General features: G+C 46.6%; 1 protein-coding gene across 5 annotated transcripts in view; it reads left to right on the top strand.

Moving 5' to 3' along the window:
• Window positions 1–13,984, top strand: part of plcd1a (phospholipase C, delta 1a) — a 150,881-nt gene extending 136,897 nt beyond the window's left edge. For all 5 annotated transcript variants that reach the window (XM_073055050.1, XM_073055049.1, XM_073055051.1 and 2 more), the window contains 8 exons: window positions 2,140–2,292; window positions 3,628–3,768; window positions 4,284–4,440; window positions 5,107–5,223; window positions 7,615–7,793; window positions 8,718–8,853; window positions 11,028–11,177; window positions 13,497–13,984. In XM_073055050.1, the coding sequence (XP_072911151.1) occupies window positions 2,140–2,292; window positions 3,628–3,768; window positions 4,284–4,440; window positions 5,107–5,223; window positions 7,615–7,793; window positions 8,718–8,853; window positions 11,028–11,177; window positions 13,497–13,579 (1,116 nt within the window). In that variant the 3' untranslated portion in view covers window positions 13,580–13,984. The remainder of the gene's footprint in view (window positions 1–2,139; window positions 2,293–3,627; window positions 3,769–4,283; window positions 4,441–5,106; window positions 5,224–7,614; window positions 7,794–8,717; window positions 8,854–11,027; window positions 11,178–13,496) is intronic.
• Window positions 13,985–16,555: the final 2,571 nt, after the last annotated feature.

The raw sequence follows: 16,555 nt of genomic DNA on the forward strand, positions 1-16,555 counted from the left end.
TAGACTGGTTCAAGCTGACAGGAAGGCGACAGTAACTGAAATAACTAGACGTTAGAATAGTGGTATATGGAAGAACATTTCTGAACGCACAACACGTCACCAAGTGGATAGGCTACAGCAGCAGAAAACCACAAAATACCCTCAGTGTCCGTTTTATTAGATACAGGAGGTACTGAGTGTATATTGGTTAGAAGTCTTATACCTCTAGAATTCAGATCCTTTCCTTTGTCGGTGATTTAAATCCTGTGATCCAGCTTTTAATCACCAAATGAGACAGACTCCCAGCAACATGATCAAAGTGAAAAGAGTCCTGATCAGGATATGGTGGATAGATGATAATATACTTAGCTGTCTGTGAACTTATTTTAATATTGTGTCTGTAACTCCTGCCCAGTCATTTGAAGTCGATGCTTAAAAGCTAACGGTTTTAAACAAATCAGCTGGTTTCATGCAATGCAGATGGAATTCCTGTGGTTGCCCCAGTCTGTGCAACGACCTTGGGTAAAATGCAGCTGGCACAAAAACGAAACAAATCTTACATCGTTCAGGATGGCAACAGGGAACAGTAGTGCAGCAGGTAGCCTAACATTATTGCAGCACCAGTGATCAGGGTTCAGTTCCCGCTGCTGTCTGTAAGGAGTTTGTAAGTTCTCACCATGACCCCGTGGGTTTCCTCCGATGCTCCGGACATTCCCAAGATGTACCAGTTAATAGATTAGTAAGTTGTGGATATGCTATGTTGGTGCCGAAAGCACAGTGACACCTGTGAGCTGCCCCTGCAAATATTCAGACTGTGTTGGTCATTGATACAAACGACACATTTCACTGTGTGTTTTGATGTACATGTGACAAATAAAGCTAATCTTTTCATCTTTAATCTTTAAAACCAGAGTAAAAATTATACAGTGAATGGTAGGACACTGAGCTGTGCAGTAGAACAAAGGGACCTCAGAATACAGATTCATAATTCCTTGAAAGTGGCTTCAAATATAGATAGGGTCACAAAGAGAGCTTTTAGCACAGAATGGCCGTCATAAATCAGGCCACTGTAGTACTCGGCTAGGTAGTGCACCTTGCCGGACCAGAGCTAACCATTGCTGCATCAGTAAAGCAGCCAGCATAATCAAAGACCCACTCACCCCGGATGTTCTCTTTTCTCCCTCTCCCATCCAGCAGAAGGTACAAGAGCCTGAAAGCAAATACCACCATGCTCAAGGACAGCTTCAACCCCAAAGACCTCTTGTGCAATAAGATGGACTCTTGGCCTCACAGTCTACTTCGTTGTGATCTAGTACTTCATTGTTTGCCTACACAGTACAGGCCCTTCAGCCCACAATGTTGGGCCAACCTTTTATCCTACTCTGAGATCAGTCTAACCCTTCCCTCCCACATAACCCTCCATTTATCTTTCATTCATGTTTCTATCCTTGTTTCTTAAATACATCTTCCTCTACCATCACCCCCAACAACATGTCCCACACACCCACCACCAGGTAAAAAAAATTACCTCTGACCCTATCACCCTAAGATTATGCCCAGATGTATTAACCATTTCCATTCTGGGAAAAAGTCTCTGGCTGTCCACTCTATCAATACCCTTCAACACACACAAAATGCTGGTGGAACACAGCAGGTCAGGCAGCATCTATAGGGAGAAGCACTGTCGACGTATCAGGCCGAGACCCTTCGTCGGACTAACTGAAAGAAAAGATAGTAAGATATATCGGCCCGATATGTCAACAGTGCTTCTCCCTATAGATGCTGCCTGGCCTGCTGCGTTCCACCAGCATTTTGTGTGTGTTGCTTGAATTTCCAGCATCTGCAGATTTCCTCGTGTTTGCATCAATCAATACCCTTTGTCGTATTCTGCATTGTTTTTTGTACCTTGTTTTAGCGTAGTTTGATCTGTATGAACAGTATGCAAGACAAACTTTTGGTACGTGTGACAGTAATCTACCAAATCCAATACCATCGATTGGCTTCCCACCTGTGAGCACACTTGAGGCCTGGGTTCCCATGAACATGGGCGAATTCAATAGGTGTCACTGCCTCCAGTGAAGCAGAGCACCCCATTCCCATCCCCTCAATGTGGACAGAAGCTTGGTCTCCACGCTGACACAATGTGGCGTTTAATTCCAGGTCTCTCCTTTCCCTGTCATCCTGTCCCTGGAGAACCACTGCAGTATAGAACAGCAGAACGTCATGGTGCAGCACATGAAAACCATCCTGGGGGACAAGTTGCTGTCCAAGACCATCGACGGGAAGGTGCCCACCAAGTTCCCTTCACCTGAGGTAAGGAGCAGGTGGGCATTTGGGGCTCTATCCAAACAACAATGCAGCAGAGCAGACAGGGCCCCGCTGAACGACGAGTCTCTGTGTACCCTCTGGTAATTGCTATCTCCCCATCTGCCATGATGGAGAAATGGAGGAACAGAGAGAGATCAACTGTGTTGTAAAGCTGGAGAGACCTATAAAGAATGGGAGATGTAAAGGGGCTAAGGAAGGTTGCAGAGACAGGGAGGGGTGTGGAGGGCAGAGGGTGTTACAGATAGGGAGGAGTGGAGGGCATTACAGTCACAGAAGGGTACAGAGGCTGGAGAGGGTTACAGAGATAGGGAGGGGTGTAGAGGCCAGAGGGGTTTACAGAGATGGGGCTGGGGGCAGTGCAGTGGCTGGAGGGGGTTACAAAGACTGAAAGGGGTGTAGGTGACTGGAGGTTGATACAAAGACAGGGAAGGGTATAGAGACTGGAGGGGAAAGGTGTGGAAGTCAGAGGGGATTACAGAGATAGAGGTGTGGAAGCCAGTGGGAGTTACAGAGACAGGGAGGGGTATGGAGATTGGAGATTGCTATCCCACCAGCAGCAGGAGGATGCAGGAAATTCCACTCATTGCTCATGAGATGGGAATTCTATAGGAACAAGGAAACAGTTCACAAGTTGGGAGAAAGGGTGGATTCAGCAACAGTGTGTCAAGGGATCACAACATCTGATTCGGATACAGTGAAATAAATATGTAAAACATACAGTGGGATGTGTCCATTGTGTAAACAACCAACACACCCAAGGGTGTGCTGAGGCAGCCCGCAAGTATCTCCACACATTCTGGCAGGCGTCAGCACAGCATGCCCATAGTGCTCGGCAGAACAACACAGGCACAACAAAACAAACCATGGCACCAATAAGTGGCAACTCTTTGAATGCAGCTCCAGTGGGAATCATCAATATCATCGATACTACAGCTGAAATCCATAGTCGCAGCCAATGGGGCTTCAGTAAGCAAAGCAACAACAAACCCCATTCTTTCTCTCTCTCTCTCTCTCTCTCTCTCTCTCTCTCTCTCACACACACACACACACACACACACACACACACACACACACACACACACACACACACACACACACACACACACACACACACACACACACACACACACACACACACACACACACACACACACAATACTTGGACAGGTACATGGCTAGGGAAGGTTTAGAGGGATACAGGCCAAACATGAGCCAGTGGGTTTTGGTCAGCAAGGATGGGATGGGTCAAAAGGCCTGTTGCAGAGCTGAATGACTCTATGCTCACTCATTTGTTTCTTCTTGGTCTTGTGATGATGACAGGAACTGATGGGGAGAATCCTGGTGAAGGGCAAGAGGCTGAATCGCCTGGAGGATGAGCAGAGAAACGAGAATGAAGAGGTCTCAGATGAAGACGAGGCTGCAGAAATGCAAGAGGAAGAAAAGAAGGAACTTAAAGAGAAAGTGGGTCCCCTGTCCCTTCCTTCACTCACTCTCGCTACATTACTTTCCTCCATTCCTTACCCACTCACTTCTTGTCCCTTTCCCCCACTCATTCACCTAAATACTCTGCACGTTCTGGCTTGTTCCTCTTCCCCTCTCTCCCTCACTCACCCCACCCTCACTCACTCTCACTCCTTCCCTCACTCACTTACTCATTCCACCCTTGCTCACTCTACCTCATACCTCTCATATTCACTCCCTCCTGCGTACACTTATTCACTCACCTTACCCTTCCTTGGTCAGTTGTTTGTTCATTCTCTCTTACTTCCTCACTCTCCTTCCTTCATTCATTCCACTCCTTCCCTCCTTCATCCCTCCTCATCACTCAGATTAAATTCCGAAACACACCCAAGGGTCTGCTGGGCGCAAGTGTCACCACACATTCCGTTGCCGTCATAGCATGCCCACACTCTTCCTGTTGTTGAAGGTTGTTCAACGGCAGGGTAACATGTGTGTCTACAACCTCCTCCCTCCAGGCCTCAAAGGTCAAACTGTCCAAGGAGCTGTCTGACCTGGTCATCTACTGCAAGAGCGTCCACTTCAACGGGTTTGAAGATGCCATGAACAACCAGGTTTTCTACGAGATGTCATCCTTCGTGGAAAACAAATTCAATAAACTGGTGCAGGACTCCAGTAAGTGGCGACTGGGAGTATATCAAAGTCAAAGAGGAGTCTAGGACCAAAGAGCACATCAGAATAAAAGGATGTCCCTTTAGTATAGAGATGAGGAAGAATTTCTTTACCTAGAGGGTGGTGATTCTGTAGAATTCATTGCACCGGACAACCGTGGAGGCTAAGTCATTGGGTATATTTAAAGCTGATGTTGATAGGTTCTTGATTAGTCAGGGCATGAAAGGCTACAGGGAGAAGGTGGGAAAATGAGGCTGGAAGGGATAATAAATCCGCCATGGTGGGATGCTGGAGCAGATGCAATAGGCCGAATGGTCTAATTCTGCTTCCATATCCTATAGTCTTGTGTTCCCAACTCGGGCTGGGAAGAGGGGTGCCGCTGGCTGAGCTGTGAAGAAGCTTGCTGCTGGAATGGCTGAGGAATTGTGACTGACAGTGCTTACATTTCAGCAACACACACAAAGTGCTGGAGGAACTCAGCAGGTCAGGCAGCACCTATGAAAGGAAATAAACAGTCAGTGATTCAGGCTGAGACCCTTCATCAGGACTGTTTATTTCCCTTGCCTGACCTGCTGAGTTCCTCCAGCATTTCATGCGTGTTTCTCAGGATTTCCAGCATCTGCAGAGGCTCTGTGTTTACATTCTAACAAGCCCACTTTCCTTCTGCAGGCACCCCCTTCATCCAGCTCAACGCCCGACAACTGAGCAGGATTTACCCGGCAGGCCTGCGGACAGACTCCTCCAACTACTCCCCCATCAACATGTGGAACGCCGGCTGCCAGATAGGTAAACCCACCAACTGCGTCGCCAGCTATTCCTTTGCAAGTCTGGATACCCTGACCCCACACCTTCCCCATCTGCCATTGGTCACCAGACATGCCTGTCTCACATTGGATCCCTCATGCCTGTCAATCAAGTAGATTGTCCTACTGCATCGCAGTATTTTCCAGTGGTGGCCCTTTGATGTCACTTGTACGCAGTGAGTGATGTTTGAAACACGTTCAGGTTTATTGTCATGGGTATAAATGCCATAACAATTAACTTTTTGCAACAGTAATACATAACCTTACAAAACATGACATCCATAAATTATGTAAATTTAGGTTAACTTCAGTTATACGTAAGTTACACAACACAATAAACAGTTGGAGTGTCTCGGGAGGGGTAGCACCTTTTGTAAAGGGGCTTATCATGTCCGTTCTGGGGCAGCTCACACACCTTTGGCCCTCACTAGACATCGGACTCTCACTGGGCGAATGAGATCTACGGTGAGATCCAGCAGCCAGAAAGTTGATTCTGCAACGCTCCATGGAGAGCGAAGGGCACGACAAGGCACAGAAGATGTCATGGTCATCCACTGAAACCAAGGAAGATCCAAATTCATGAGGACTACTTGTACCACTGGAGCAGGACTTCCAAGGTCAAGTGGAGCTGCCCAGGTTCATGAGTCTCCTGTCTTTGTTAGATTCCAGCACAGTAAAGGATAAACATAACAACAAGTAGAAGGGAATATGGTCTGAGGTAGAAGGAAAGCTACAAGAAGGCGGGAGAATTGGATTGAGAGGGTAAGAAAGCAGCTATGATGGAATGACAGAGCAGACTCAATGGGCTGAATGGCCTAATTCTGCTGCAGTGTTTTATGGTCTTATGGTGTCAGTGGGGAAGAAGCTGATAGAACAGTACAGAACCTTCAGCCCACAATGTTGTGCCAGCCTTTTAATCTACAAAAAGTTCAATCTAACCATTCCATCCTACATAACCCTCCATTTTTCTTTCATCCATGTGTCTATCTAAATCTCTTAAATGCCCCTATTGTATCTGCCTCCCTGGAAGCATGTTCCACACACCCACCACTCTCTGTGTAAAAAAAAAACCTACCTCTCACATCTCCCCTATACTTTCCTCCACTTATCTTAAAATTATGCCCACCCTGTTGTTCAACCTGGAGGTGTGGGGTCTTTAGGCTCCTTTACCTCCTGCCTAACGGCTGGATTGAGAAAAGTGAGTGGCCCAGATGGTGGAGGTCATTGGTCCTAATCCTGACCTTAAAAAGTGGACTGAGAGCCCCCCTTGCGACCTGACTTGAGCTGGTTGTCGGAGGTGTCAAAGGTCAGAGGTATCCACCTTCTTCAGGGAGAACTCCTCTAGGGCCTTTTACAGTGATCCCTCTGACCCATGCTCTGTGCTGCTGAAGGGAACAGAATGACACAGTGGGACACCAGTCAGCTGGAAAGTTGGGCGGAGCAGCAGCAGATGCAAGTTAATGCCAGGTGGAGCGGATGGTGAAGAAGGCATTGAATGGAAGTACCAAGCGTCGTGTTTCTGACAGGCCCCCACCTTCTCACACAGCAATCCTTTCTCCCTTCAGGTCCGCCTTCCCTCACCCTACTCTCTATCTGCTCAACACACACACACACACACAAAGCACTCCAACAGATGCACACAAGATACTAGATTCAAGTTTGTTTAATGTCATTTCCTGTACATAAGAGTAAGGAGGATGAAATAATTGTTACTGCAGGTCCGATGCAGCACAAAAATAACACAATAATAATAATAAAAACACAATAAATATAAATACATAAGATAGCTCTCTCTTTTCCTCCCCTTCCCCTTCGCCCCCCCCTTCTCTCTCTTCCCTCTCCTTCTCTCCCTCATGAATACACACCCACAGATATACACATGCACAGACAGTCATGGGTACAACGATTTACATGATTCCCTCACTCTCCCATTCTCAGTTCCCATGCTCTCCCACCACTGCCAGTTCACAGGGAGGGTCAAATTAGCTGGTTGCAGACGGGACCCAAACCAGCCCTAATTCCCAGGATATGTACTCAGAGTACATTCCACCCACCCTCCCCGAAGCCCAGTCCAGTTCCTGATGGGTTCGCATTTACAGCTTCTACGCAATTAAAGGCACTTGCTCAGGCCCAAACTCTGCCTGGTACTACCACTGAACAGTTGTACGTCTCCAAACACTAACACCCTCGATACTTACTGATAGTCAGAGCAGATGTGATAATGAAATAGATTATTAAATGTTTTCTTGCTCTTTCTCTCTCATTCACACTAAACCTCTCCTTTCATTCCATTGCCCCTCCTTCTTCCCCCACTCTCTGCCTTCCCTCTCACCTTCCTGATGGTTCTCCTCCCTCCCCACCATAATGCCTACAGTGGCCCTCAATTTCCAGACCCCTGGGCAAGAGATGGACATCTACCAGGGTAAATTCCGCGACAATGGTTTCTGTGGTTATAACCTGAAGCCAAAGTACCTGAGGGAGACAAAGCCAATATTTGATCCAAAGAACGTCCAGCAGGGACCTTGGCTGGACCGGAAGAAGCTCCACGTGATGGTAAGAGCACGAAATGTCGGATAAACTCTCCATCTTCTTTAGCCCAACAAGTCCACACTGACCAATGTCGAGAAAAACTTGGGGGCTTTGGGAGGGTGCAGAAGAGGTTCACTAGGATTAGAGGGCATGCGTACTTCTAGGAGAGGCTGGACAAGTTGGTTTGTGCTTCCTGCAACAGTGGAGGCTCAGGGAGATCTGATACAAGTTAACGAGATTGTGAGAGGCAGACAGTTTCTTTTCCGCAGGATTGAAATGTCTAATACCAAAGGGCATATGTTTAAGGTGAGAGGGGGTAATTTTAAAGGGGATGTGTGGAGCAAGTGTTTTTTCACTCAGAGAGTGGTGGGTGCCTGGAATGCGCTGCCAGAGAAGTTGATAGAGGCAGATATGAGTGTTCTTAGACAGGCAAATCGATGTACAGAGATGGGGATTAGTTTAGTTGGAACTTACTTGCTTGTTTTATCAAGAGAGGGTGTGCACCGGTGTGGCATAGTGGTTAACACAACACTTTACAGAACCAGCTGTGAGATCGGGGTTCAATTCCCACCCCACCACTGCCGATAGGGAGTTTGTATGTTCTCCCCATGAGCAGGTCGATTTCCTCCCACGTTCCAAAGATGTACAGGTTAGGGTTAGTGAGTTGTGAGCGTGCTAAATTGGTGCCAGAAGCATGGCGACATTTGCAGGCTGCCCCCAGCTCAATCCTTGGACTGTGTTGGTCATTCATGCAAACGACGCATTTCACTGGATGTTTTGATGTACATGTGACCAATAAAAGGTCCTTTCAAAGGTCGGCACAGCATTGTGGGCTGAACAGCCTGTGCTGTGTTCTTCCCTACCTGTTAGTTTCATCCAGTCATCAAATAACACAAGTGACTGGTGCACCGCTTGGCTCTTTCACATCACACCCTTGCCTCTCCACAGATCATCTCTGCCCAGCAGCTTCCCAAGTCAAACATGGCAAAACCCAGCTCGGTGGTGGACCCCCTCGTAACCGTGGAGGTTTTTGGAGTCAAAGAAGATAATGCAGAGAAAGAGACGCCGCACATTTCCAACAATGGTGAGTGCGTAGTTTCTCCAGAGAGGATGGGGTTAATGGTACTTCCTTGGGTTCAGGTCAAACTCCTTTCAGTACTGTGTGGTAAGGTCTGGTTTTTGGATTAGAAGAATGGGGGTGGGGTGGATCTCATATTAAAGCATACTGAATATTGAAACTCCTAGACAGTGGATGTGGAGAGGATATTTCCTGTAGTGGAGGAAGTCTAGGACCAGATGGCAGAGCCTCTGAGTAGAAAGACATCACTTTAGAGCAAAGATGAAAAGGTATTTCTTTAGCCAGAGAGTGGCTAAACTGTAGAATTCAGTGCCGTGGTTGCTTTTTGGGTTATGTTTAAAGCAGAGATTGATACGTAAAGGCACCAAAGATTATGGGGAAAAGGCAGGAGAGTGGGGTTGAGAGTGAAAATAAATCAGCCATGATGAAATAGTGGAGCAGACTTGATGGGCCATGTGACCTAATTCTGTTCTTAAGCCTTGTGGTCTTATTTAAACCACATTCTGGGGCTTTACAGCATTCTAATGATCTGCAACCTTTCAATCTCCACATGCTACTGTTTACATCAGGAACTGAGGTCGAGGGGGTTAGAAGTTTCAAATTGAGGAAGGCGTGGTAGAGTAGCAGTTAGTGTCACAGTACTACAGCATCAGCGACCTGGGTTCATTACCGGCACCATCTGTAGGAGTTTGTATGTTCTCCCTGTGACCATGTGGGTTTCCACCAAGTGCTCCAGTTTCCTCCCACATTCCAAAGACATGCGGGTTAATAGAGTAATTGGACTCTATTGGGTGTAATTGTGTGGAACTGAAGGGCCTGTTACTGTGCTATATCTGTTTAAAAAAAAAAAAAAAAAAAATTCTGGGACTGAACATCACGAATAAGCTGTCCTGATCCAACCATGTAGATCAAACACCTCTACTTTCTCAGTAAGCTGAAGAAATTTGGTATGACCATTTTAACCCTCACCATTTTTTCTAAAGCATAGAGAATGTCCTATCCCTGGTATGGGAACTGCTCTGCCTATGACCACAAGAAACGGCAGAGAGTCGTGGATAGAGTTCAGCCCAAAACTGAAACCAGTCATCCCTCCATGGACGCTGCCTACACTCTTCACTTCCTCAGTAAAGCAGGCAGTGTTATCAGAGACCCCACCCTACCCACCTCAAACATTAATTCTTCATAAGATCATGATTGATCTGACAATCTACCTCATTATGATCTTGCATCTTATTGTGCTCCCGCACTGCACTCTCTCTATGGCTGTTACACTTTATTCTGCATTCTGTTATTGTTTGAATTTGTCCGACCTCAGTGCACTGTGTAATGAATTGATCTGTATGAATAGTATACAGGATCACTGTATCTCAGTACATGTATCTGATATTTATATAATCAACATATAAATGTTTTATAGTTCTAGTATTTTTGATCCCAAGATGGCGCTGGTGAGACACAGTGACGTTTATCAGTCTGCAAACAAAGCGGCTAACTATCCTATTAAGTGTACTTTCTGGGGACTGCGATCACTACAGTCCACAGCCTGTGCTTTACTGTCTGTACAACGTGGCGGTCTTGTGGTATCCTGAAGAATTCAACTAATTGGAGTTTCGAGAGTGCAAGTGTAGACTTGGGGCCGGATTGAAGCGGTGGGTCCTGGGCCCAAGAGCGGATAGTGAATGGACTTTTAGCCAATTTAAGCACTGAACCAGATTAAAAAGGCGAAGGTGCTGAAGCTGGGGGGTGAAGGATGAACTAGTATTCAGATCACTACTCTGCGAGGCTTCACTAACCTCAGCGCTAAACTGACTCCTTGGCTGTGGCCTACAGCCATTGGACTCCTGGACCGGCTTCACTCTCTTCAGCACTGCAGCAGCTTACTGGCTGTTGACTCATTCAGGGACTCTGCCGTTCATGCTCTCTGTGTTGTTTGTTTACTTTTTATAATGTTAGCACGATTCGTTTCACAGAATTTGTGGGGTGGAGTTTTTTGTTGGTTCCATTGTGTTTCTTTGTTTTGTGGCTGCCTACAAGATGAATCTGAGCTTATATATGATGGACATATTTTGACAATGAATGTACTTTGAACTTTATTTCTGAGCCAGTGTTGCTGGGATTCGAACCCACGTTCCTGTCGGAGATGTACATCTTGTGTCTGACCTGTCCCTTCACTGTTTCAGGTTTCAACCCCATGTGGAATGCAACCTTTCAGTTTGATATCTCCGTGCCTGAGCTGGCCTTTGTCCGCTTTCTGGTTCAGGACTACGACGCCGCCTCGAGGAATGATTTCATCGGACAGTTTACGCTGCCGTTTACTAGCTTACAGCTAGGTACAGTGTTGGGGCCCTGTCCCTTTAAAATGGGGAGTTGGCGGGGTAAGAGTGGATGTGGGGGTGCGATCAGGTAGAGAGCCAACCCCAGTGCTACAAGCTCACCTGCTCCCACCACTGCACCAGGAACCCTACCATCCACCAAGGAAAAATGCTGTTAAAATTCATCTTGAGAGGACTAGAATATAGGGGAGATCTCATTGAAACCTATTGAAGATTGGAAGGCCAAGATAGCGTGGATGTAGTGGGGGAGTCTAAAATCAGAGGAGACAGCCTCAGAATAGAGACGTTCATTGAGAACAGAGATAAGGAGGAATTTCTTTAGCCAGAGGGTGGTGAATCTGTGGAATTCATTGCCACAGGCGGCTATGGAGGCCAACCCAAGTTTCCTCTGGGTGCTCCAGTTTCCTCCCACAATACAAAGATGTTTGGGTCAGTAGGTTAATTGGTCGTTGTAAATTGTCCGGTGGGCTTCTGGGCAATACAGCTCGGTGGGCCGGGAGTGACTGTTGTACACAGTTTTTCTAATAAAAAAACATCTGGCTGAGGGGGTTGGTCCCTCATCTAGTCGGGGAGGAGAGAGTGGGTGGGGCCTCCACATCCGGCTGTGGTAGGTGTGGTCCCACACAGAGTCATAGAGAAGTACGGCGCAGAAACAAGCTCTTTGGCACATCTAGTCCATGCTTAAACCATTTAGACTGCCTGCTCCCATCAACCTGCACCAGTACCTTAACCTCCATACCCCTACAATCAAAACTTCTCTTAAGTGTTGAAATCAAGTTCGCATTGAGCACTTGTGCTGGCAGCTCGTTCCACACTCTCATGACCCTCTGAGTGAAGAAGTTTCCCCTCATGTTCCCCTTAAACTTCTCACCTTTCACATCTTTAATCAATGTCATCGTCCCACGGCTTGGGGGCAAGGGGCCAGTCTCCTGAAAGCCTGCCCCCTCCACCCACATTACCCACACTTCAATTGGGTCCACACTTGTCCTGATGCTCCTGTACCTCAGGGAGGAAGTGGTTAATACCAGCAGGCAGGTAATTGCAAGTGCAGGACACAGATGTGTGATGCCTGTAATGATAGAGCAGCTGGCACAGCTCTGAGCCCAAGCCCCCGTGGGAAGGGGATCGTGGTGTAGGGTAGAGAGGGTTTGAGGTAGAAGTTCAAGTTTATTGCCATCTGTCTATAAAATAAAACAACAAAACAACATTCCTCCAGACCACGGTGGCACCCACAAAACATATATCACACACAGTATATAAACCAAAATATTACCATAAATAAGTTAATAAAATATAATTCAAAACGCAAGTGGTGCGCAGCACAGGTAAAGAGTAAATATCTTGCTGTCCTAGTGGTAAGACTTCAGTGGTACAGGGTATTCATTAGTCTCACAACCTGAGGGAAGAAGCTGTTACCCAGTCTGGCAGTTCTTGTCCTGATGCTCCTGTACCTCAGGGAGGAAGTGGTTAATACCAGCAGGCAGGTAATTGGAGGCAAGTTTAGGGAGGCAAGTCAGAGGTAGTGTTTTTTTTTACACAGAGAGTGATAGGTGTGTGGAACACTGCTAGGGATGTTGGTAGAGGCAGATGCATTAGAGGCATTTAACAGACTCATAGCCGTATGCTGTAGATGAAAGAAAAATGGAGGGCTGTGAGGGAAGGAAGCATTAGATTGATCTTTGAGTAGGTTCGGCACACCGTGGGCTGAAGGGCTGTACTTCTCTATGTTAAAACAGGGAGAAGGCAGGAGAATGGGGTTGAAAGGGAAATTGACCAGCCGTGATCAAATAGTGGAGCAGACTCTAGGGCAAATTGCCTAATTCTGCTCCTGCGTCTAATGGTCTTGTGGTCTTTTGTTTTAAGTGCAAACTAGTCACAGTGTTGCTATTACTGGGGCAGTGTCCCAGTTGGTTCAAGAACCAAATGGTAGAAAGGAAGTAACTGTTCCTGAACCTGGTGTTGTTGGGCCCCAGGCTTCTGTACCACCTGCCTGATGGTGGGGATCTTTGACGAAGGATGTTGCCTTCATCAGGCAAGTTCTTGACAGTGTATTGAAGGGAAGCTGTTGATTGAGTGTGTGCGTTGAGGAGGGGTGTATGGCAGAAATGATGCAAAGGGGTGAGAGATGGGGTCGTGGCTGAGTGATCTATGGTGGAGAGAGTGGACAGTTGTTGGGGAAGGGTGAAGAATGTGGTGGGGAGGGTTAATGTGGGTTGACAAGGATGTTGGGAATAGCTACCTCTACTCCAAACTCCAAGGGATGCTGGGTGTTTGAATAACTGTTTGACGGCCTCTCTCTCTCTGTTTTAACTTTAGGATACCGCCACATCCACCTTCTGTCCGTCAATGGCGACCCCCTGCCCTCTGCCTCGCTCTTCATCCACATCATGATTGAGTGAACCATCTCCTCTGCCAGGACCCCAGACTCGCCGGGTGATGGAAAGGAGGGCCCCTTCGACCAGAAACAGATGGACAGAGGGACAGCGGGAAATGGGTTAGGGTAGAATGAAACCAAGAGGAGGAAATTGAGAACGCGAGGAGGAGATGAGTGGGAAAGGAAGGGGGAAGAAATTTGTATATCAACGGAGGGGGCATTGCGTTTTGTTTCTGAGGGGTTGGGAAGGGGTGAGTTTTCAGTGCCATTGCTTGTCTTGGTCAGACATGCTTCTTGGCATTTTCATACCCTCTTCTATTTACAATTGACACCAGAGGACAGAGAAGAGTTTACTCACCAAGTCAGGAGCTGATTGAGTACAACTTTGTGATATACTCTATATGTTTATTAAAAAGAACTCTAACCCACTCACCACTTGTGCTCGTCTTTTCTGGGATACTCAGAAAAGTAGGGAGGTTAGAATGGAGAATGTTTTATGCAGGAATTGTGTACAGAACTGGTGTGCATCATGGCTTGAGGATGTTGCACTGTTCCAATTTGCACATTACAAAGAAGCTGTGACTACACTAGAGAAGATGCAGAGGGGATATACAAAGAAGTTAGAATATATTATTATTATACAGAGATATAGCAGAGTTCCCCCGCGCCTCCCCCTTCGCAACAGATGACCTATTCACCTCCTCCCTTACTACCATTCAGGGTCACAAACAATCCTTCTAGGTGAGACAGCATTTCACCTGCACATCTGTTGGGGTTGTCTGCTGTATCTGGTGCTCCCAAAATAACCTCTTCTACATCGAGGAGACCCGACATGGATTTAGGGATGGCATTGTCAATGAGACAAAGTTGAAGGTCTTCACTCCATTTGCCTCAAAAGGTGGAATTTCCCAGTAGACATCCTATTTCAATTCTACTTCCCATTAAAATTCCAACATGTTGGTCCACGGCCTCCTCTACTGCCACAATGAGGCCACTCTCGGGTTGGAGGAGCAACACCTCATATCCATCTGGGTAGCCTCCAATCTGACACCATGAACATTGATTTCTCTAACTTCTGGTAATTTCTCCCCCTTCCCACTCCCCTATCTCTCTCTTTCCATTCCTTATTGTTAGATACATGGGTTTTGACAAAAGGAATAAAAAATGGTTGGAGTTGCTTAGCACTTCAGTGCAACCCCCCCCCCCCCCCCCACAGCTTTTACTCCATTCATCCTCCCCCATTTTCCCCCTCATTTGGTCTCACATATCTGCCAGCTTGGACTCCTTCCCCTTCATCTTATGGCTTCTGTCCCCCTTGTTTCCAGTCACAATGAAGGGTCTCAGCCCAAAATGTAAACTGTTTAGCATGCCAGTTTTCTGTGTGTGTGTGTGTTGCTCTGGATTTCCAACATCTGTGGAGTCTTTTGTCTTTGTGACTGCACCTGCTCTCTGCCCACTTTGTTAGGTACCCCTGTACACTTGCACATTAATGCCTAATCAACTGGCAGCAACTCAATGCATAAAATCATGTGGACGTGGTCAAGAGGTTCAGATGTTGTTCAGACCAAGCATCAGAATGGGGAAGCAATGTCATCTAAGTGACTTTCATGAGAATGAATGTTGGTGCCAGATGGCCTGGTTTATCTCAGAAACTGCTGATCTCCTGGGATGTTCACACAGCAGTGTCCGCTGGAAACGAGAGGGACAGTAACCAACTGGCAGGAGTATTCAAAGACGTTTTCAATCTCACCGTACAGCTGGAAGTCCCCACCTGCTTCAAAATGGCAACAATTATACCAGTGCTCAGGAAGAGCTGTCTTAATGACTGACGTCCAGGAGCACTCACATCTATGGTGATGAAATGCTTTGAGAGATTGGTCATGGCTAGAATGAACTGCCTCAGGTAGGACCTGGACCACTGCCATTTGCCTGTTACAAAATGGGTCTACAGCAAATGTGATCTCAATGGCTCTCCACACAGCCTTGGATCACCTGGACAATGCAAATATCTATGTCAGGATGTTGTTTAGTGACAATAGCTCAGCATTGAACACCATCAATCTTACAGTTCTGATTGAAAAGGTACAGAACCTGAGCCTCTGCAACTGGATCCTAGACTTCTTAACCAGAAGACTACAATCTAGGCAGATTGGAAATGACATCTCCATCTTGCTGACAATAAACACTGGCACTCCACAGTGATGTGTGCTTATCCCACTGCTCTATTCTCTCTACATGACTGTAGATAGGCATAGCTCAAATAGCATCTATAAATTTGCTGATGATACAACCATTGTTGGCAGAATTTCAAATGATAATGAAAGAGCAAGATATGCCGGTTAGCTGAATGGTGTCACAGCAACAACCTTGCACTCAACGTCAGCAAGACCAAAGAGCTGGTTGTGGACTTCAGGAAGGGTAAGACGAGGGAACATGAACCAATCCCCATTGTGAGATCAAAAGTGGAGAGAGTGAGCAATTCCACGTTCCTGGGTGTCAACATCTCAGAGAGTCTAACCCGTGCAGCATTCTGATGCAGCAAGAAAGAAGGTAAGACAGTGGCTATATATCATGCAGAGTTTGAGGAGATTTGGTTTTTCAATTGAAACACTCAAAAATTTCTACAAATGTACTGTGGAGAGCATTCTGACTGGCTACATCACCGTCTGGTATAGGGGAGGGGCTACTACACAAGATTAAAGTAAGTTGCAGAAACTTGTAAAATTAGTCAGCTCCAACAGGGAGTACTAGCCTCCACAGTATCCAAGACATCTTCAATGAGCAGTGCCTTAGGAAGGTGGAGTCCATCATTAAGGATCCCCACCACCCAGGACATGCCCTCTTCACATTGTTACCATCAGGAAGGAGGTACAGAAGTCTGAAGGCACACTCAGTTATTCAGGAACAACTTCTTTCCCTCTGCCATCCAATTTCTGAATGGACATTGAACCCATGTACACTACCTCACTACATTTTTACTTCTGTTATTTTGCACTACTTA

Source organism: Hemitrygon akajei, chromosome 8, assembly GCF_048418815.1.
Source record: "Hemitrygon akajei chromosome 8, sHemAka1.3, whole genome shotgun sequence".
NCBI classification, from domain to species: domain Eukaryota; kingdom Metazoa; phylum Chordata; class Chondrichthyes; order Myliobatiformes; family Dasyatidae; genus Hemitrygon; species Hemitrygon akajei.